This window comes from Xiphophorus couchianus, chromosome 20 (genome assembly GCF_001444195.1).
Source record: "Xiphophorus couchianus chromosome 20, X_couchianus-1.0, whole genome shotgun sequence".
NCBI lineage: Eukaryota > Metazoa > Chordata > Actinopteri > Cyprinodontiformes > Poeciliidae > Xiphophorus > Xiphophorus couchianus.
The window spans coordinates 18,269,155-18,290,565 of record NC_040247.1 but is presented as its reverse complement, the minus strand read 5'-3'; the positions used below and the strand labels follow the sequence as shown (position 1 = coordinate 18,290,565).

Here is a 21,411-nt window from a genome sequence, read left to right as displayed (position 1 = left end):
ATCATTCGCTTCATTGCGAGGAGATGTCGTGATTCCATATGGAAAGCGGCTAAGGGAAATGACTTCCTGAAGAGAAATGGTCTCCGTTTCACCGAAGACCTTTGTAAAGAAGACCGTGAATCCCGGCAGAAGCTTTGGCCATGTATCCAGAAGGCTCGTGAAGAGGGAAAATCTGCCTACTTCGTAGGAGGTCGTGGTTTTATCAACGGGGTGGAGATACCCGCAGTGTTTACTCCAATGCTAGAATAATTGCAAGTCTATTCTCATTGATGGGTCCACTATTTTGGAACTTTACCCTAGGTTGCAAACTGAGATCTGGAACTTTAATAAGGTACTGACTCACGGTGTTTATGTCGTCTATAGATACCATCATTCATTAAGTTACTTTTTCTGTTGTTTATATGTTATCTCTTTCGCTTATTTCTCGTAATGCCAGGGGGTTGCGCAATATGTTAAAAAGAAAAGCATTATTCTTGTTTGCCAAAAATTTTAAATCTGATTTCTGTTTTTTTCAGGAATGTCACTCTACAGTTGATGATGTTACTTTTTGGAAATCCCAGTGGGGCAATTCTGTTTGGCTTTCTCATGGGTCTGAGCGCTCTGCAGGAGTCATGACTTTAAAACATAGATTTAATGGGAATATTATTTCTACTGAATGTGATTCGCTGGGTCATTTTATTTTTCAACTCTTTTTCTATGAAAATCGTCATTTCATTTGTGCCAATATTTATGGTTACAATAATAAAAGAGATAACGATAAGCTGTTTATCACAGCTGAAAAGATCCTTATAGAATGGTTAAAAAAAATGGCCAAATGCTATAATTCTTATGGGAGGTGATTTCAACACTGTCCTGGATGGTAACCTTGATAAATGGCCTCCTGGTCGACCAAATGCCTCAAGCCCGACTATTAAAGATTTTATGGAAAAATTTAATCTAATTGACATTTGGAGAACTGAACATCCACATGACTATTTATTTACCTGGAGTAATAAGTCATTATCTCAACAATCTAGGATAGATTTCTGGCTGATCTCAGATTCAATAAAGAAAGAATCTGTGACTGTTAATACTTTACCTACTCCCCTTACGGACCATAAAGTTGTTGAAATAATTATAACACTCTCAGATGGTAAATATTCTAGTTATTCTCCTTCATACTGGAAATTGAATAATTCTTTATTAAACTATAAAGAGGTCACTATAAAGATAAACAAATTATTGAAATTCTTCTGGCATAAAGCTCAAGCAGATAATCTTTATGGTATTAATTGGGAACTTTTTAAATTTGAATCTGGAAAATTTCTAAGAAAATTTGGTAGTAACAAGGCTAAGACAAATAGAAATGAAGAAACCAAAATTGTAACGAGAATATTTGAACTCACTCAGTCGAATCCTTCTAATTTAAATGACTTCGAACTACAAGAGTTAACTGAATTACAACTTAAATTGGATCATTTTTACATTAATAAGAGTAAAGGTGCGTTTATTAGATCAAGGAGAAAATGGTTAGAAGAGGGAGAACAAAACACTCATTATTTTTTTAATCTAGAAAAACACAATTCAACCACTAATTCTATTACCAGTCTAAAGATTAACAATGTTGTTACAGATAACCTTGATGATATAGCTAGATATTGCAGTTCCTTTTATGAAACTCTTTATCTCTCCAACTTCTGTCAGGCCTCAGCTGATGCCCTGTTGACCAATTTATCAGTTAATCAAATTTCTAATAGTGAACGAGAATGCTGTGAAGAGTCAATCTCTTTACAAGAGATTGTGGACGCCATCTCACATCTCAAAATGAACAAATCCCCTGGAATTGATGGCCTGAGTGCTGAGTTTTACAAACACTTTTTGTTCGACCTCGCTCCCTTTCTTTTGCAAGTTTTTAATGAAAGTATAGAAAACGGTTCGCTCCCTACAACCCTCACTCAGGGTTTAACCACTCTGATACCAAAACCAAGAAAAGACCCTTTACTTCTAGATAATTGGCGTCCCATTTGTCTTCTTAACAATGATTACAAAATTTTTGCTTTAGTTGTAGCTAAAAGATTAAAATCTGTCCTTCATTCAATTATCGATGAAACTCAATCCGGTTTTATGAAAAATAGGCATATCACAAATAATATAAGATTTGTTTTAGATATTTTAGATTATCCTGATCTTGTTTGTGATAATGGTTTTATTTTATTTCTAGACTTTTATAAAGCTTTTGATACGGTCGAACATGAGTTTATTTTTCAGAGTCTAAATAAATTTGGGTTTGGGAAATTCTTTACTTCTGTTGTTAAAACCTTATATCAAAACAGCAACAGCTCCATCAAATTAAGAAACGGCTCCTCTCCTAGATTCAACCTCTGCAGAGGAATCAGACAAGGCTGTCCCGTCTCCCCATATTTGTTCCTTTTAGTGGCTCAACTTCTGGCCGATCATATTAAAACTGGTCCTGTAAAAGGGATCACTGTTGCTGATAGAGTGGTTACTTTAACACAACTGGCAGATGACACTACTTTATTTTTAAAAGACCAGAGCCAAATCTCTTTAGCTATTAAGGAAATTGGTCCTTTCTCCAAAGCTTCAGGTCTTTCTCTTAACCTTAAAAAATGTGAGATAATGGCCATTAAGGACTGTTCTATAGCCTCAATTGAAGCTATACCAGTTAAGAATGAGGTTATTTATTTAGGTATAAACATCACAAAGGATCAAATAAAAAGAAGCTCCCTAAACTTCGACCCGCTAATTCAAAAGACTAAAAAAAGACTTAATCAATGGTTAGTTAGAGATCTTTCTTTGCGTGGCTGTATTCTGCTTACAAAGGCTGAAGGCCTCTCCAGACTAATTTATGCTGCACAGTCATTAGACATTGACAATAAAAATGAGAAGGAAATTGACAAACTGCTATTCAACTTCATATGGAAAAATAAGACTCACTATATTAAAAAATCTACTCTAATGAATTCATATGAAAACGGAGGACTTAACTGCTTATCTTTCTCTATCTTAAATAATACTTTTAAAATAAATTGGATCCGTAATTTTTTTTATTCTCCAGCGTCTTTCTGGAATACTATACCCTTTCATATTTTTTCCAAATTCGGTGGTCTAAAGTTCTTTCTAATTTGTAATTTTGATATAACGAAACTACCAATTAAACTCTCTAATTTTCATCGGCAGGCCTTTTTATCATGGTTACTCATCTACAAGCATAACTTCTCTCCTCACCGATACTTTATTTGGAATAATAAGGACATTCTATATAAGAGGAAAACTATATTTTTTGATTCTTGGTTTAATAATAACATTGTTTTGGTTGACCAATTGTTCAGCAGTGATGGTCTGTTGTTGACTTATGAAGAATTTCTCTGTAAGTTCAGTTTTCCTGTCTCTCCTGGAGAATATGCCAAAGTCTTTGGTGCCGTTTCTACAAAGATCTGTATGTTATTTCGGCAGAAGCCGAGAATCGTTTATCACTCTCCCATTTTATCTCCCATACATTCTCCTGTTGGCAAAATTTGTTTGAATCCTTTTCCTTGTAACAATAATAAGTCAATCAGATCCCTGTTTCTGAAGGACGTGACCTCTACTCCTGTGGTCGTTCATTATTGGAATCGCTTTCATATTACTGTGTCTTGGAAATTTATCTGGCTGCTCCCTAATCACTTTCTTCTCTCTAACAAGATAAAGGAAGTTTCTTTTAAACTCATTCACCGAATCTACCCCGTTAAAGTCTATTTAAAGAAATTCAATTCTAACATTGATGTGAACTGTTCCTTCTGTGTTGTTTGCCCAGAATCGGTCACTCATTTGTTCTGGTTGTGCCCTCATTCTAAAATATTTTGGCAACATTTTTGTAACTTTGTTGATTCCAAAATTTCAGCAGGCTTTCACTTATATTGGGAAAATGTCTTATTTGGATTTCAACAAAATGGAGGAATGAATGTAAAGAGTCTCCTTATCAATTTACTAATTATTAAGGCTAAATTTCACCTACATAAATGCAAATTTTTGAAGAAAAAACCAAATTTTTTAGTTTTTTTGATCGAACTTAAACATTATTTATCAACAATTCATTCCTCCACTAATCAAAAAGCAGAATCAACAATACGGGCTTGTAATCAACTTGGAATTTTGGATTATCTTTTAAGTTAATGCACTGTGACATCTGGCACACATATCACAATTTGTGCTATTTCCTTTATACATATTTATATTTATTGTCGTTTTCTTATCTTCTTGCTTTATTTTATGCTCCCCCTGGTAAATTATTGTTATCTTCCTGAGATTTGTTCACAGTACATTTGTATTGTTGTTTATTACAATAAATAAAGTTTAAGAAAAAAAAAAAAAAAGTTTACAGGCATGTCCAATAAATTGTAATGCTTTTCAAAGAGACTTGTCAGATTAAAAATATGTTTCGGAAAATAAGTATGAAACATACTCTTCTTTAAACAAAAATTTCTGTATAATTTTTTTTTTTGATTTGTCAGATGTATTAGTGTTTTCATTAAATGGGAAGTCATAGAAATAAAGGCTTGCAAACACCTATAGATGGAGTTAGTGAAATAAATTAGCTTTAGTAATATTCTAATTTATTGACTAGGGTTTGAATGAGTCAGTTCCAACCGTGAGTGTTTGGGGTTGAATAAAACTAATCTACATATTTTACTTCCATAATTGGGGGGCGTTATGACAACTCTAAGGGCCCCTGACCGACAGGGGGCCCTCCACAATTTATTCTTTTTTTTTTTTTTTTTGTTCATAGAAATAAAAAAAAATTGGGCCCTGTCAATTACAAAATTAATCATATTGTGTTTTCGAAGATTGTTTTTAGCAGTAAAAATTTAAGTTCCCACTCCCAGACCAAAAAGCAGACATTCATATTTGCCCTGAACCCTCCTGGATCTGCAGGAAATGGTCCGTTCCTGCTTGGAGCGCTTGACGGTGACGGTGTTCAGCAGCAGTCAATGCAAGACAAGAGAGACTGTGGCAGATACTATGCTACTAAGAAAAATTATAAAATCAGGTTTTCAAGAAAAAAAATAGAGAGAGGGAGAGAGAGAAAAAGGTAAGAGTGTCAATTTGTAACCCAGATTTTCTCCGAGGCGGGTAGACTGTGTGAGATTATCAACCATTTAACATAATTAGCTTAGCTATTTCACTAGCATTTAATGAATTAAGGAAAACAATTACCAACATATTGATATATTTAACTTGTACCTTGTACCACTTAAGAACAGATGAGTCAGTCAGCAGCAGCTCTAGCCCACGTCCCTCCTGAGTGAAATTAAAGCTGCAGTATGTCACTTTTCTATAAATATTTTTTTTCACATATTTGTTAAAACTGTCATTATGTTGTGACAGCATGGTATGAGAGATAATCTGTGAAAAATCTATTTCCTCTGCTTTCTCCCAGTTCCCTAGAAACAACCAGTCCTCAATCTAGTTAGCATAGCTACCAATGATGGCAGATAAACGATTTCCTGTAACGATATGTTGTTTCTCCACCATTAGCACATTTAGCAGTGAGTGAATGAGGGTGATTGACAGCACCAAGACCCTCCTCCTGGTTCTGATTGGTTGTTTTGGTCAGAATGTTGCATTACTTTACCCAGTAATAGTAGTTCAGGGAGGAGGTGGAAGAGATTGATGTTTTCACAGATTATCTGTCTCATGACAAACTGTCACGACATGGTGACAGCTTTAATAAATATGGAGAAAACATATTTTTTTATTAAAGTTATATACTGCATTTTATTGAGAAGTCTGGATTGTTTTATGTGTATTTTGCACGTTGCTTTTGACTGTTGTTTGTGGGGAGAGATATTTCAGTAATCTAAAACTAATAGAAAAAATTTAAGCCACCTACTTGCATACTGTATGCAGACTGTTGGATGTTAAATTCATGAGCAGTAAATATTGTGCCAGTATCAGTATTGAACCAAAGAAAGCAAGCCTTTAAAATTTTGATGCTTTTTATGGGTCAAATAGACTCAAAAAATTGTAACAGCAGCTGCACAGGGGGGGCCCAATCAAATTTTTTGTCAGGGGGCCCAAGATTCCTGGCGGCACCCCTGTGTCTTACAAAGCAAACGTGCTTTAACAGTCAGTCGTGTCTGGACTGCTAGTTTGCCTGTTTTCAACATTTAAATGGAAAAACAACACAGAACTAAGACCGTCACTTCAAGCTGTGCCTATCACAGTACAAATACCCAGACATTAAAAATAATAACCAAAAAGCAAAGTAGAACACATTAGCAAAAACACTAAAATTTAGGAGATAATTGGACATCAATGCACAAGTCTATGTTGAAATATTTGTGCAATTATTGCAGCTTACAAACAACTAAAGCAATTTGGCCAGATTACTTTTTTTTGTTTGCTTTATAAATACTCTAGCTGACAGTCAGCAAACTCTTTAGTTCTAACAAAGATAGGTTCCTCGATTATTCAGTGACTATGTAATGAAACACACCTCTATTACCTGAATGCACTTACCAGGCGATAAAACCACAGTTTACATAAAATACCATTCCACCATGACATAATTTGGAGTTATATAACAAAAGCACAGAGACTGTATTGTTAAACACATTTACTCAAGGAGTTTATTCTCCACTTAATTTGTGTTAAAACACAACAGAAACAATTTAATGTATAATTGACAACAATTATGTACAAACAGAGCTCCAAGAAGCAGAATTATTCACAAACTATACAAATTCAGCCCTTTAAATCCACATCTGAATTCATTCATTTCACAAGATGAACCTTGCAGAAAATGGTGGCATGTTTTTTTTTTTGCTAAATTAATATAAATTAACTATCTTTGTCACAAACAAATAAAAACACACATGCTTTGAAAACCTTGTTGCACGACAATGGTTCATTGAACCATTTAGAGTTCCTTTAATTTGTGTTTGGCAGAAAAATCAGACATATTTGGGGCAAGAGTTTGTGCACATATACAGAGCTGCTCAAAAGTATTCATATCTGTTAAACGGCTTCATGTTTTGTCACATTACAGCCACAAACATGAAGGTTTTTTATTGGGATTTTAAGTGACCAATCAACACCAAGTTGTAAACCTTTGAGGAATAGACAAATGTGAATGGATTTCAAATTATATATTACAAATACAAATCTGAAAAGTGCTTTACCTCTTTTACTTTAAAATCCCTAAATAAAAACACAAGCAACTAATTAGTACACAGTTTTGAGTGTAATTTAATCTCACTACAAATACAGCTGTTCTCTTAAGGCCTCAGACGTTTGTTGAGAACAAACATCATGAAGAGAAAAAGAGGACAGACGACGTGTCAGAGATAAAGTTGTGGAGAAATTTAAAGCAGAGATAAGTTACAAAATACCCATTGCAGAGCACCATTGAAGTCATCCGAAAACAGAAGAGTTGCTGCACAACTACAGCCAAGAAAGGTCCGGCAAACACAGCATTAATCTGGTAATTCTGGAGGAGCTGCAGCCATCCACAGCTCAGGTGGGAGAATGTATTGACAAGACAACCACAAGTCATCATTTCCACAAGACTTCCCTTTATGGAAATGGCAAGAAGAAAAGCATTTAAAAAAAGAAGCATGAAGCTCTGTTTAATGTACACCAAAGGCCAGTGAACATGTGAGAGAAGGTGGTCTGCTGAGTTGAGACTACAACTTAATTTTTTAGACAATATGTGATGGAAAACTGACACCCCACATCACAACGAGCACAACATTAATGTGACGTGAACGTCATTCTGTGGAAATGCTTTTGTACTGCAGGGACAGAGCAGAGTTAATGTGAAGTGTGGTGGAGCTACATATACTAACAGGAAAATCCTAAAACTAAAAATAACTGGTTGCAGGAAGCATAAGCATTGAGGCTGGGGCAGAGGTTCAGCTTCCAGTAAAGCAACAACCCTAAACCTTCAGCCAAAGCCACCATAAAATGACCTCGCTCTAACTTATTAAAGATTTACAACAGGCCAAAGTGCAGACTTAAATATGATTGACACACTGTAGCAAGACTAACAGAGCCACTCCATTCCCTCTGATTTCAAGCTATTTTCATGTTTCAAGCTGATGGAGTGACTTGAATAGAAAATTAAAGCAAACTGTGGATCAATATTATATTAACTCAGGAAACTAAATACAAATGCAAGCCACATTTTTTATATTTTAATTACTAAAACACCTCTGAATACAATGTGTATTTCCTTTCACTTTGGACTTTGCACTGTGTTGATATGTCACATAAAACTCAATAAAACAAATAAAAGATACAGCTGTGAATAATTGTGACTTTTGTTGTTAAATTTGTCAGGATTTAACGTTGCTTGTTGTTGTTGTCGTATACTTTTCAGTATGACAAATATGCAGTCCAAGGTACAGAATTTCACACGTCTGATAAATTAGCAAGTAAGAACTGTGAAGTGAATGGCAGCATTGAAGACAGCGCAGAACTGGTTGCAGCTTCAGAAGTTGATGTAAATGTTCAGTGAAGCTAGAAAATGTTTCTAGAAACATATTCGCCTCATGTCATCAGGTTCCGTCGGCCTTCTATAAACTGAATCCCATCAAAAACGGGAAAATGCATAACTTCATTCAACTGCACAAGTGCAGCTCACACAAACTTTGTGCAGCATCTGAATGTTGTCTATTGCAGACACCAACATTATTGCCTTTTCAGTTCACATTAAATTATTTTCTAAATGTGCAAACAGCAGAGTTACATACCATTTATCAGATTCAACAGCAATAATTGGTCAAGCTTTTCAAACAAACTGTGGTAACAATTATAGTCCCTCCACCTGCTGGTCTCCACAGGAGTTCATCGCAGCAGGGGCAGTGAATGTACACCGTGAGCTCAAATGTCCACATCGTCCGAGTCCGACGTGCTCGATGACTGGGTTTCCTCTTGACTTTCTCCCCATACAAACCTGTAGTTGTTTTCAAGCTCCTGCTGTCTCTTTTGCTCTTTATAAACCTCCTCTGTGCCTCCAGTCTGTGGAGTAAAACAAAAAACTAATCAGACAGATCCAGTGTTATTTTACTTGCAAAGTTAAAATTTGGTTAAAAGTGCATGCTTCTAAATCTCTACCAGCTTATTGGTACAACACAGAGGAGTGGCGCCATGCAGACTCCAGAGTCAACAGCAAACACTGGCAAACGCAAACCAAATTCGCTTTTTTTGCTCATGTGATTTTTACATGGCAGTCTCAATGGCTCAATTCTGATCTTTTACCCCCCAAAAATTAGGATTTGTGCCACTTCCATATGTGGTATTGCAACGGATAATTATCCATTTGTTGTCAAACGCCTGAACGGTCATTTCGCATTTTACTTTTACATCATTGTTGTGAGAAATGCATCATAAGAAAAATCCAGAAGCATTAAATCTGGATGTAAACATTGGCTGAACATTATGATTATGAACTTATGAAAGAAGTTGTCACTGCAGCACAGATCATCATAATCCCATCGCTCCTGGTCTGACTCCACATCCAAGCAGACTTCCAACACAAATGTTGCACCAATGCACCACAAAAGATAATCTCTATTAGTTGTGCTTTTTTTTCTTAATTTACTTCCTTCGTGTTGTAATTTTTTGACAAAAATGTTGGTAACAGGTGCCAACAAAAATGGCAAATCAATCTAATGATTGATTTCAAATCAATCATTAGATGGCACCATCCATTAGTGGTTCGGTAAACAATGCTTTTCTGCACATGCGGGTCGCTTTGTGGTCCTAGACTGTTCACACAGAAGTCTGACCGCTGTAGGATTTAGTAGTGTGAATGACCACTCAAAAAAAAAAAAAAAAAAACAGAATCAAGCATAAAAGAAATGTTTAATGACCAGGCCTTAGCAAACCTCGCTGGCATGCCAGCGAAGTCTTTAGGTCCAGACATGGTGTGCCAGACACTGGACTTAAGGGACTGGAGTTTGACCCCTGTGGTGAATGTTACACAGGAGAACACCAACCACTATTTCTACCTTTTAAAAAAAAGTTAGTGGTAGCCCTGTTAAAACAAACTAAAATAGCTCTCTGATTAACAGAATGTGAGGCCAAGTAATGCCTAAAAAGTGCCGTAATAAGAGAAGATTTCCGTTTTTACAAGTTTTAAATCTCACTGTGTTGTCAGCAATAACAGACTGAGAAAAGGGGAAGGAACTCTGCACAACGCGCCCGGACAAGAACCTTGAAGCTGAAGCAGAATCATCTTTGTGCGCAAACGGGGTCAACCTGTATCAGTCAGCTTGTAGATTAAAAAAAACCACCAACTACTTCAAAAAACAAAAGCCTTCAGTTGCTCTCAGTCAGAGGAATTAGGATCTACTTACAGTTGCCTATTCTCTAAAAAATAAAATACATTATTAAATAAAATAAAGGATTGCTGAAAACCAGAATAATCCACAGAAAGATGCTTTATAATTTGCAATCTGAATCAGGGATGTTACGTAGTTCTGCCTCTATGAATTTGGACACAGGTGAAACCTGGGCGTGGAACTGTAAACTTTGAGTTGATTGGATAGAAGCACCAACCCAACAATCATCACTGATAAATTACCTCCTTCACTCTGTTTTTTTTGGGGGGGGTTTTAATGGATTATTATTGTGCCATGCTTTTCCTCAGGGTTATTCAGTTGGAACGCTTAAACTCTATTAAAGCTGCTATTTTACCAAAACAGACAATGATTATTTCATTCCAGATGCCTTTTATCTTGAACAATTTTATGTTTTATAATTCAATATAGCCAGTTTCAGAAAGTTTTACAATTCAATTCAGATTCCCATCAAAGCAGCAGAAACTGCAACAACAGACAACAGGAGCTAACGTGATCTGAAGAGGCCAGCTGTGGTCTTGTACTTAACTGTTATGACTGAATTATGGGAGAAGCATTTACTTTAAATTTGCACAAGCTGCTAATGTTTCAAACTCAAATTGCAGTTTGGGGAATTTTAGACAGTCACTAAAACAAATAAAAGCTTTTATACAGTCACATGCTCTTATGTCGTAAAAGCCCAACAGGAAATTTCAAATCATAATGGTTAACCATTTATTGATAATAAAAAAAAATAGAAAGACTTTCTCCATCCAAAGGGGCATTAAATAAACATTTGTTTCAACTTAGATAAAAGCTAATTTGAAAACTGGAGTCAAGATCACTTGATTAGAGTCTAATCTGGGTCTTGGAGGTTTCGAATTTCATGGTAAATATGGCCTCACTTTATGTTTCAGTTTTCACTTTAGGAATTATAAAAATTAAGCCGAGAGAAAACCTCAGGTGGTTCTGAGGGTTTGTAACGTTAGATTTTCCTGGGTGAAATACAATAGCAAAATGTTGTGATTAAGATCAGCATAAATGTTGGATACAAAGTCAAAGCTGTTCAAGTTATTTTTGTCTGCATAAATTATGTTTATCTTATCGTAACTGCTGCTAAGATAAAGTTAAATTCTATGCTCCGTCATCAGTGCATTTTCCAGAAGGAAATAAAGATCATTAGAGGCACAAAGACACTCACTGTGAAACTAAATGGAGTTTTTCAATAATAATCGAATTTATTGACTCGGTCTGTAAACCCCACAGCCGGTTTCAAACAAAGTGTTTGCATTTAGGTCACATTGACTTATGGGTAAATTACCAAGAGGTTTATGAGCAGCTCCCTGAAGGACTTGGTGTCTTCTTCAGTCAGCCACTGATCGCCTGTATCCTCTGCATTCTTTCGTGTCAAAATCTTCACCTCAATTTTACCTTTAACAAGGACACAAGGATAAAACACGATCACCCAGATAGTTCAAGAGCAGCACAGCTGAATGACAGATTAATAAGAATGAATGGAGTGAACAGAAGAGTGGATGAAAGGAGACACAGAAATGACAAACCCTTCATCTCCAATTATCTTTTAAATAAGCTCTGGCATACAGCTGCAATCTATTTCCCTTTTGAAGAAGCATAGAGAGGATTTGTCGCCATTTTGATGGCAAAACTGTTTTGGAAAATTTTTATAAAAGATGTAAAGATAAGATAGAAGGAGACAGATAGCAATAAAGCTAAAGACAGGCGATGGAAAAGACAAAAGGCTGTGTGTATAGCCGCACTGCCCCTTCATACCTTCAGCCTTTAGTCCTGCCTTCTCTAGCTGCTCTTTAACCACGTCCTTTATGTGCTGCCACTGGGGGTCTCCTTCGCCCATCTCCTGAACTTTGACCTCACCATCAGGGCTGCTGCCCGTCTTATACTTAGTAATTTTGATCTTAACGTGGTCGTCAGCTGCTTGGTCTGAGGTGACAAAAAAGGGACAGAAGAGACAATTCACCTCAAAACCCATCAGCCGGAGGCGCCAAACAACCTTTTCAGTAACATTTCTGTGGCGCGGCGAATTCAGGTAAATGGGTTTGCTTTCATTCATTTCAGTTTTGATTTTATTGATGAAAACTAAGTCACCCACATCTAAATTAATAGCAGCAAAAGACCACAAACTGACTAAGAGTTTAATCTGAGACCATTTCTAATTTTTGCATCACGTTCTCCGTTTTCTGAGATGAAGAATATAATTACATTATAGATGATCATGAATGGTTGTGATGATGACAAACATGCACAGGAAGACGGCGGCCCAGGGCTTCAGGCCCGTGACGGTTACCTGGCTGCTGAGGAGCCAGGCTGGGGCTGCCTCTGCTCGGGTCACTGGTCCGTTGGACCTTCTGCTGCTGGGCGTCTTCAACATCCTTCTCCTCCAGATGATCCAGCAACTTATCCAAAGTCGTCTCCAGAGCCTGTGTTGCCTGAGTACGATCAAACTCTCCTTTAAGGCCCTCTGTTTCCAGCACCTGCTGGGCCTGCAACACAAACACAATGACGACATTCAGTTTCACTTAAATGCCACAAATTAGATCTCTAAGGCTACATTCACAAATGTTGATGCTCAATTACGATTTATGTTTTAAGTCAAATGTTTGTCCCCATATTATTACTGAATGATGCGACTGCAATAGGACTTCTTACGTCTTACAACGCTAAAATGACTCGCATGCGCAGAAGAAGGTGAACGTCGCAGAGCAAGTGTAAAGTAAAGTGTGCGAGTGAATTAATATGAGTTACAGCAATATTTATTTATTGAAATAATTTCATTTAGAAACTGGATCTATTATATGTCAAAATTTCCTTTGAGATCGATAAAGTATTTTTACATTTAAAATGTGATAAATACTTCAATTTAAAGTCATTCAGCAATGGAAGATGACATAACACAAAGGAAGAAGAATTGTGATGCATGTCTCTCCTCAATAGCCTAAAGTGCAACATGACTGTTCAGACTTCAGACACTTTGAAAACAATCAGATACATATCACACAATTCAATTTTTTTGAAGGGTGGAAAAATCAGACTTATGTGTGAGAAACAAATCTGATGAATGTCGCATTTGGGAGAAAAAAACCCGGTTTGGGTCTTAATTGTCTGCTGTGTTTAATCTATTATCTTAGGGTTCAAACCTCATCTATGATGTTGTCAAACTCCTTCTGCATTTCTTCTTTTATCTCTTCGATCTTCTCAGAAGGCACAGAGAGGTCGGCCATCTCATCCTCGAACTCCTCCAGCAAGTTCTCGTCTTCATCTCTCGCCTCCCCGCTGAGTTTCCCTGGATGCCTGTCACCTGTTGATTTCTCTTCTCTACTTTCAGCCTGGTTTTCTGCTTTCTGTAACAAAAGAATTTGTATATCAGAAAGTTTGTTCATTGCACCACACAAAAAACAAGGAAATGGAGAAAACGAGATGTGGGGAAAGTCCTGACCTTCCTGTTGCTCTCCTTAAGGTGTTGAACAAATTTCATCAGATCTGCTGGGTCTGTGATGATTTTAAAGTTGAATCGTTCTGCTTAAGGGAAACATAAAATCACATAAACAATGACCACAGGGTACTTAGACACATATGGTTCTAAGAAGTAAGTTACAAAGTAAAACATATAACAGCAAATGTTTAAAAGTTTATGGTTGTAAAGCAGTGACCTGAACAGTAAGGAATTATACTCTTCATTCTTTAAACAGTACCTTCTTCTGCTTCATTGTCTGCCACTGAGTTATAGTCACCATTCGCCACCTTTCAAAAGGGAAACATTTAGTTAAGATTGTGAAAGATTCAATAGAAATAGAGAAATTACACCCACTAGTGGTAAATAATGGAAGTGCAAAAATACTTTTTAAAAAGGAGATATGACGGTTTCTATAATTAGAAAATGTTGTTTGTCAAATGATTTTATGTGTTTTAGTCAGATTAAAAGATATTATAGTACAAACAACATCTGATACAGTCTGCCTGTGGTATCATACTGAAGATTTGGAGTGTGCACTGAGACAAATGAAATAAACAAACAACAGAAAAGGAAAATTAGAGTGTCAAGGTAGCAAAAATGCAAATGTGACTTTTGTTGCTTGTCATATCAGTCACAGACTACAACTTGACATCAATAAAGGCTTTGGCAGCAGTGTAGCAGAGGTAAGAAAGACTACCACCTACAGGTGGGAGTCAGCAGCTCTTAAACCCAACGTTTTTGACCATTTTCACGAAACATTTGCAACAAACTCGTAATAAATTATCATAAAAACTTGTGAATTTCCACAATGTTTAATCTTGTTTATACAATGTTTAAACTGTATAGTTCAGTACCTCATTGTCTTGACGAGAAGCTGTGGATTTTAATTTCCCAGGTTTTGTTACTCCTTCCCAAAACTCGGCATCATCCGTCTCTTCTGATGGTTTGTCTTCAGACGCGTCAGAATTTCCCGCTTAAAAACAGAAAACAGACATCCTTCTAAATAAGAAAAATACTACACTTTGCATTCTGAATATGTAATCTTAATATATGTAACTAAAAAATATACTCCAAGTACCTGAAGTTGGCGTTTTACCATTTGACACATCTTGGTAGCTGTTTGGCGGAGGAGTGGTCTCCTCTGCTGTTACCTCCACTGTCCCATCTGCACCTTCATTACCAGCCAGCATCTCATCAAGATTCTTCAGCTCCTCGGAGATCTGCTCCACTTTACGCTTTGTGTCCGCTGGGAACAGTCAGAGGAACAGAGCAGCAACAGATATGTCGTCACACACCCTGTTATGTTTTTCACTTGTAAATAACGGATAAATTAGAGCAACTATTTCACTTCATATAACTGTACTGCTATTAATGCACCAATACAAAGCAAAAAAAATGTTATATGTTCCCATCTGAACCTGCATTGTGAACATGGTGTTTCTGTTCACTCACAGACTTGAGCCTTCACATAATCCATGTACTGTTGTGCACTCAGAGCCGGCTGGCACACGATGCCCTGTGGCTTGGAGGAGGACGGTGGCTGCAGAAACGGATGCTGGCAGGTGCGACTGGTGTGAACTGTCAACACGTAGCGGCACGACTGTGGCTCGTCCACACGGGCGATGTAGTCACTCGAGCCTTCTTCACATACAAACTGGAAATAGTAGAATCAATACTAGAGTCAGATTGTGACAATGCAGGAGAATAAAAGGAACTTCTAAGCCCATTGTAAGGGAAGCCTAAAAACATTTGAAAGTTACACAAGGTGTGTTTATTTAATCGAGCTCACAGTTTTACACAGAAATAAATCTGGATGTAAAAGAAACTGCAAATAGAACTCAAGCCCTTTTTGACCACAACTACTTGGGTTACTCCGATTACAATCATTTTGTAAATTTAGATGTCTCACCCGGACTTCAGTCTCTCTAGGATTTCCATTTAGGTCACACTTGGACCCATTTACATAGGTCTGGCTGTGGTATCGTTTCAGTTTGTGCTGTTTAGAGGCCTGCAAGATGAAGAGATATGTTGTAATATGATGTGTAAGAGCTGATTATTAAAAAAGAAACACACAAAACACTCAGTGCCTTGAAAAAGTATCAAATGTACTATGTTCCTATTTTATCGTGTTACAACTCTGGGATGCATTTGTCTTGAGCCGTGTCTCTGATACAGTTTCCACAACAAAAATTACAATTAATAAATGTATTCACAATTTTTTCACATCTACTTCATTAAAAAAACTTTTGTTTAGATGTGATCCAACATGCAATTCATACAAGAAAAAGTGAGTCTCACCTTTGCTGTTTCATTGTTCCAATCAAATTCAGACTCATAGTATCCCAGAAAGAGAACATCCCCTTTGATTTCTGAGTCTGAGAAGAAAACATATTTGTCAAACACGTTTTATTGGCAGTGTAGGTTTATAAAGAAAACAAAACATTCATATAGAACAAGATATTTGCACACTAACATGAGAGCTCAAACAAACATTACTATAATAAATTTAATTATTAATGATTATTAATAAATGTTTGGTGGCATCTCAGAACTTTGTTCCAAACATTCATATATCATTTGAAGCAGAATGTCTGTCATATTCTTTGACAATTCTAAGAAAAAAAGCAACTGAATGATTTAAACACGATCCTGCAAGGAACTGACACCAAGTTATAACCCAACAGAACAGGCTATGAGAGAAGAGTTTCTGGTTTACAGCATTCTGGAGTCAAAGGCCGGTGTCCTCCATGTTTTAGTTCTCTCTCTAAATCAACACAAGTGGATCAAATGGTGGCTCTTTAGCAGGCCTCTGCAGAACATTAGCATGCTTTAGGGAGGTAGTCATCACCACCGAGAGAAATCTAAAACATGTAGAGTACCAACACTTGAGGAGCACCCTGGTTTAACTCAGAAAAGTCTCAAAAATTTAGGTCGGAGAAAAATATATATTTTTTACTTTACATTTATGCTTATCAGTTAAAGAAATGAATTGTTTTTACCTTCAAGGTGATACTGTCTAATATGATGACCGTAACAAAACTCGTATGTCCACCAGTCCTTTGTCTGCAATAAACAAAGACAGTAGATTATGCAGTTTTCAATGCGGCATTTCTTTTGTCATCAGAACACAGAGAAATAAAAATCTATTTTGTGTGAACTTGGAAAGTCTTCTTGTAAAACTGGGGAAAAGCTGGCGACTGTGTTTTTCTTCACTGCAAAACTTGCTCGTTTTTGTAGTCTCTATTGCTAGTTGCCAGACTGGGGATGGAGCGAAGAGAGGAAGACATGCAGCAAAGATTCCAAGGTCGGGAATCGAATCCAGGGTGGATCTGGCGCCCCAGAACCTCCTTTTTTGTTGTTGTTAAAAGCTGACAACTTTAAACTTGCTAGTTCATAACTTCTCCAAAAGGTGCTTGTATCCACATTTTTTCCCATAGCGTACCTTAATGACTAAAGACTAAAATGTAATCTTGCATACACTTAAAAAGAGGTTTCTTAACATTCTTCCCTTTTAGAATCCTTATAGAAATTTCATGATTTCTGTGTTTATGTTTGTTCCCTGATTTAAATGTAAAACATATTTAAATTTGTGGCAGACATGGACCGTGCAAAAGCAGACATCAATCTGGGTAGACAGATAGATGGCTTAATAGTTGATGGATGAATAGATGTGTGAATTAAACACAGTCTGTTAACTGTTTTCTTTAACAAATCAACAAAACCTGTCCTCTTAACGAAGTTTAATCTATCCAATTAACCTGGAAATGTATCTGCATCTGTAGATTTTTAGTGTGGAACTGAAAGAAACTCAATGAAAAACAAAGACAGTTATGCAAATGAAATCCAGACCTACTTCAATAGATTATGAAAATCTATGTTATGGAGATTGTGTGTATTTTTTAAATACAAAAACTACTAGAATTTCCAAAGTAGAGCAACCTACTTTTGGAAATTCAGATGTTTATCATGTAGGTAAAAAGAACAGAGAATATAAATCTGACAGCACAAGACTTTTTGCTTTTCCATAATTGTCTGGATCTGTAAAAGACTTCAACCAAATTTCAGATTTTTCCAAGCTGTGTTATATACTAAGATACCATGTACTGTTTCCAATAAAAGAAAAGCAACATTATGCCTGCCAACCTTGCATCATTTTGTTTTAAAGATAAAAGTAACAGTAAAACAATTCGGGTTGCAGGAAATAGTGTTATCTTGTAGAAATAGTAACCAAATCCAAAGATGTAGCGGTGCAATTACAGAACAAGCAGTTCCGATTACACTGAGGCAACTTTGTATAAAAAAAATGTATAAGCAGTAACGTTGTAAAAATCACAAACATTTAGTGTAAGAGCAATATGTGCAATAGCACATGTAATAAACTATTTTCCTGCAAAAGCTCCACTGTGACCCACTATCACTGTGCTGTAGTTTGAGACAAACGCTTTCTAATCGCTCTATTAATTAACAGGCTGAGCATCTGATAACTGGATTACACAGATAAGCAGAGGAAGACACGGATACGTTTAAGCACCAACCTTCACAAGACAAGGGACTTTATGCATTGGCCTCAGCAGCTCGGGGATGTCTGGTCCAGTGTAGCCCTGCGAGTCGGGTTCAGAAGCTGGATCCTGATGAAACCGGACTGCCTGGGCTGGAAGTCGACATTCATAGAGCTGCTTGTATTTATTGGACACCATCATGACCTCCTCTGTCTTGGTCTACAACAAGAAGACAGCCCCAACAACAGTTTTAGCTTTTAATACAAACAGTCAACGTTGATTTATTGCAAGCTATCTTGATGGTTTCCAAACAGTTAAGTGTTTGTGATGGAAACACAGTGGAGACAGAGAAGCTACCTGTGTAAAAGATGTAGTGACAGCTGTTGCAGTGAGCTGCGCATGTAAACTCACAACTACTCCGTTAATCTTCACGTTAGGATTTAAGAAAATGTCCGAAATCCAAACGAACCAACAGTCTTAGCACACGTTAACAATTACTATACAAAAACATTATCGCTAAAAACAGTAGCTTTCATCCTAGCCAACGCGCTACATGTTACCGTTAGCGTCCGAAACGCCTTGACTCACCTGCCCCAAAATGACGGGGTCGGAAAGAATTTGAATCCCGTATTTCATTTCATTTAGCTCCTCTAGGTTCAAAAAGGCTGAGACAAAGAGGGGACATATCAAAACAACAAGGCACAGTCTCTTCAGCCACCGCACCGAGGAAGCGGCCATCGTTAACCCTCTGATCGTAACCACCGCCTCCTCCCTCAGGCGCTCCACTGGCAACAAAACACACAACGCCTGACATGGTAGACGCTGATTGGTTACTGACATAAATCCTGTCCTGTCATTGGACTACATTCTTGTCCGTCAGCGGGCTTTCCGTTTCCGAGGTGCGTTTGTTTGAAAGACTGGGACAGATTTTGAAGGGGCGGCGCTGTTGATTCTGCAGGCACGACTAGCTTTCAGGGTTTGTCTTCTTATAAAATAAACACACGTTTTTGGAGAAAGGCGTGCATAAACACAACAATTGGCGTGATTGATGAGGCACATTGCATAGAAATGAATGGCTTCTTTATTGCCTACTTTTTCTGTTTCCCTGCATTTTCAAATTTTAAATGAAATTGTTGCATCTTATATGATGACGGGGACAAAAAACAGTTCGCTGTTGGGATGAAACGAGTACTTAAAATGTGCTTCATATTTATAGAACACATAATGGCTTATATGGATTTCCACTCATTCACACACTCACACACATGTAACCAACCAGTAGAGGATTTGACAATGGCTGTGAGAATTACACTCCAAGGACAGCATGGACAAGGAGCTCAGAAGACCAAAATAAAAGTGTTGTTTCTCTAATAGAAGGGAAATATTATCCCACTCAGGTGTACTAGCTCCCAGTTAAATGTAAATGGAGGCACACATATTCAAACTAAGATAAAAAAAAAATAGAAATAGAAAGATAAAAATAAGAGACTGTAAATGTAAATGGAGAAATTTACTGCAAATTCTTTCCTGCAGAGGTGTAAAAATAGCATGCTCCAATCAAAAGAAATGTGCAACAATTCTTTTTTCTTTTTCTTTTTTTTGCTTTTCCTTCCATTTTTGGATTTTTGAACACTGCTTGAACCTGACTGACTTCAACAAAACAGCAAGACCGTCACGTATCTGGGCTGAATTAGGTGTTTTTGTGAATCGCTTCTCTGTTGAATGCTTACTTAATATTTTGCTGGTTATATTCTGTGTTATTCTTATGTTATATTTTTGCTTTGCTGTTTTGAGTCTGCCACATGTTAGACTGTCTGGATCCAGAATTTAATTAAGTGTAGTATTCACTGACTCTCTTCTCCCACTCTGCCTCCTGCTTCCTTTTCTCTTCCTTCCTTGACTTCTCCACACACACATTGTCTATCTTAGAGTTTAGCTACAACATGTGGAGCTTTATAATTTTTTGTCTCATGTTTTGGACAGGTCTGAGTCTAGAATGTGACCTGACATCCTCCATCTCTTTTGTTTTGTTTTTCTCCCTCTACCTCATCACACTCATCTGAAAAGGGGGACAAACACAAATCAGATTTGGTTCTGCATATCTGATTTTCCCTTTGTTTTCTTGTTTAATTAGTTAGTTAGTTTTAAAATAAATTTGTCAGTGTTCCACTTCATTTGTCCATTGTTTGTTCATTAATCTGATTGGATTTTATTTTGTTCATAAATTCTCAGACTTGATTAGAAATAAGTGAGTCAGTGAACAGCCATAGCTGTGTGAAGAAACTGAGATTGGCTTATGATTCCAGAGATACTGGAATAGGTACTCCAGTTAAACTAAAACATTTAAATTTATTAATAATTTAATTCAGAGTAATCTATTGATTACAGTTATTAATAATTCCATAAAGCAAATATTGGTGCAAATTCTGATTCTCAACGATTTTTATGTCACTGTGCGAGATTGGAACATTTTTGGTTCCCAGAAGTCTGATTTCCAACAAATGTTACTGTCAGTTGTTATAAAAATGCTGCATATATTAAATATAACTTGAAAGAAATTGGACTTCACAATTTAACTCCTTGAAATTGAGCCTCTGTCTCTTTAAGAAATTCTTGCTCTTTCTGGCACTCTGCTTTCAGTAGCTGGCATAATTAGGTCAGCAGATGTGCAGTTCCACTAGGTCTTTGCTAATTGCTGCTGGCTAGTCTGAAGGAGCTGAGCGAGGAAGCCATTGTGGAGGGGTGGTCTTTACTGCAGAGGCTCAGAAGCTTGGAAACCACAGCTAAGAGGAGGAACTGCTTCTCGAAGGCGACGCTTAAAGGATTTCTCAAACATGCATGAAAGAATCAAAGTAACACTTTGATTCTTGTTTATGAGGGAATAGTATCCCAACCTGATGTAAAGCTAAAAAAAAGGCACTTTTACATAATACTGACCCTTTAAGTACAAATAACATGAAAGTACTCTGTTCATTAAGGGGTCATGTATTTCCATTGTTCTTACTCCATACCAAAAACAGCTGGTAAGTGGAACTGAGCTGCTCTGAAAAGGCCGAAACACATTTCAAAGTAGGCTCAGTGTAGGATGTGGGAATCTGTC

The 21,411-nt window shown here is 36.9% G+C and overlaps 1 protein-coding gene across 3 annotated transcripts; it reads right to left on the bottom strand.

The window, feature by feature from the left end:
• Positions 1 to 6,582: 6,582 nt before the first annotated feature.
• Positions 6,583 to 19,093, bottom strand: os9 (OS9 endoplasmic reticulum lectin). Of its 3 annotated transcripts, none has more exons than XM_028002085.1 (15): positions 18,900 to 19,093; positions 18,348 to 18,530; positions 16,812 to 16,875; positions 16,111 to 16,187; positions 15,722 to 15,820; positions 15,265 to 15,466; positions 14,891 to 15,058; positions 14,667 to 14,785; positions 14,051 to 14,099; positions 13,795 to 13,877; positions 13,496 to 13,699; positions 12,646 to 12,841; positions 12,114 to 12,281; positions 11,644 to 11,753; positions 6,583 to 9,000 (listed from the first exon to the last, which is right to left on the bottom strand). In XM_028002085.1, exons 1-15 carry the CDS (start codon positions 19,047 to 19,049, stop codon positions 8,863 to 8,865), a joined length of 2,010 nt encoding a protein of 669 aa, XP_027857886.1. In that variant the 5' UTR covers positions 19,050 to 19,093; the 3' UTR covers positions 6,583 to 8,862. The 3 variants fall into 3 exon arrangements, with proteins under 3 accessions (XP_027857886.1, XP_027857887.1, XP_027857888.1); XM_028002086.1 differs by having other exon boundaries at positions 13,795 to 13,874; XM_028002087.1 differs by lacking the exon at positions 12,114 to 12,281.
• Between the last annotated feature and the right edge of the window lie 2,318 nt (positions 19,094 to 21,411).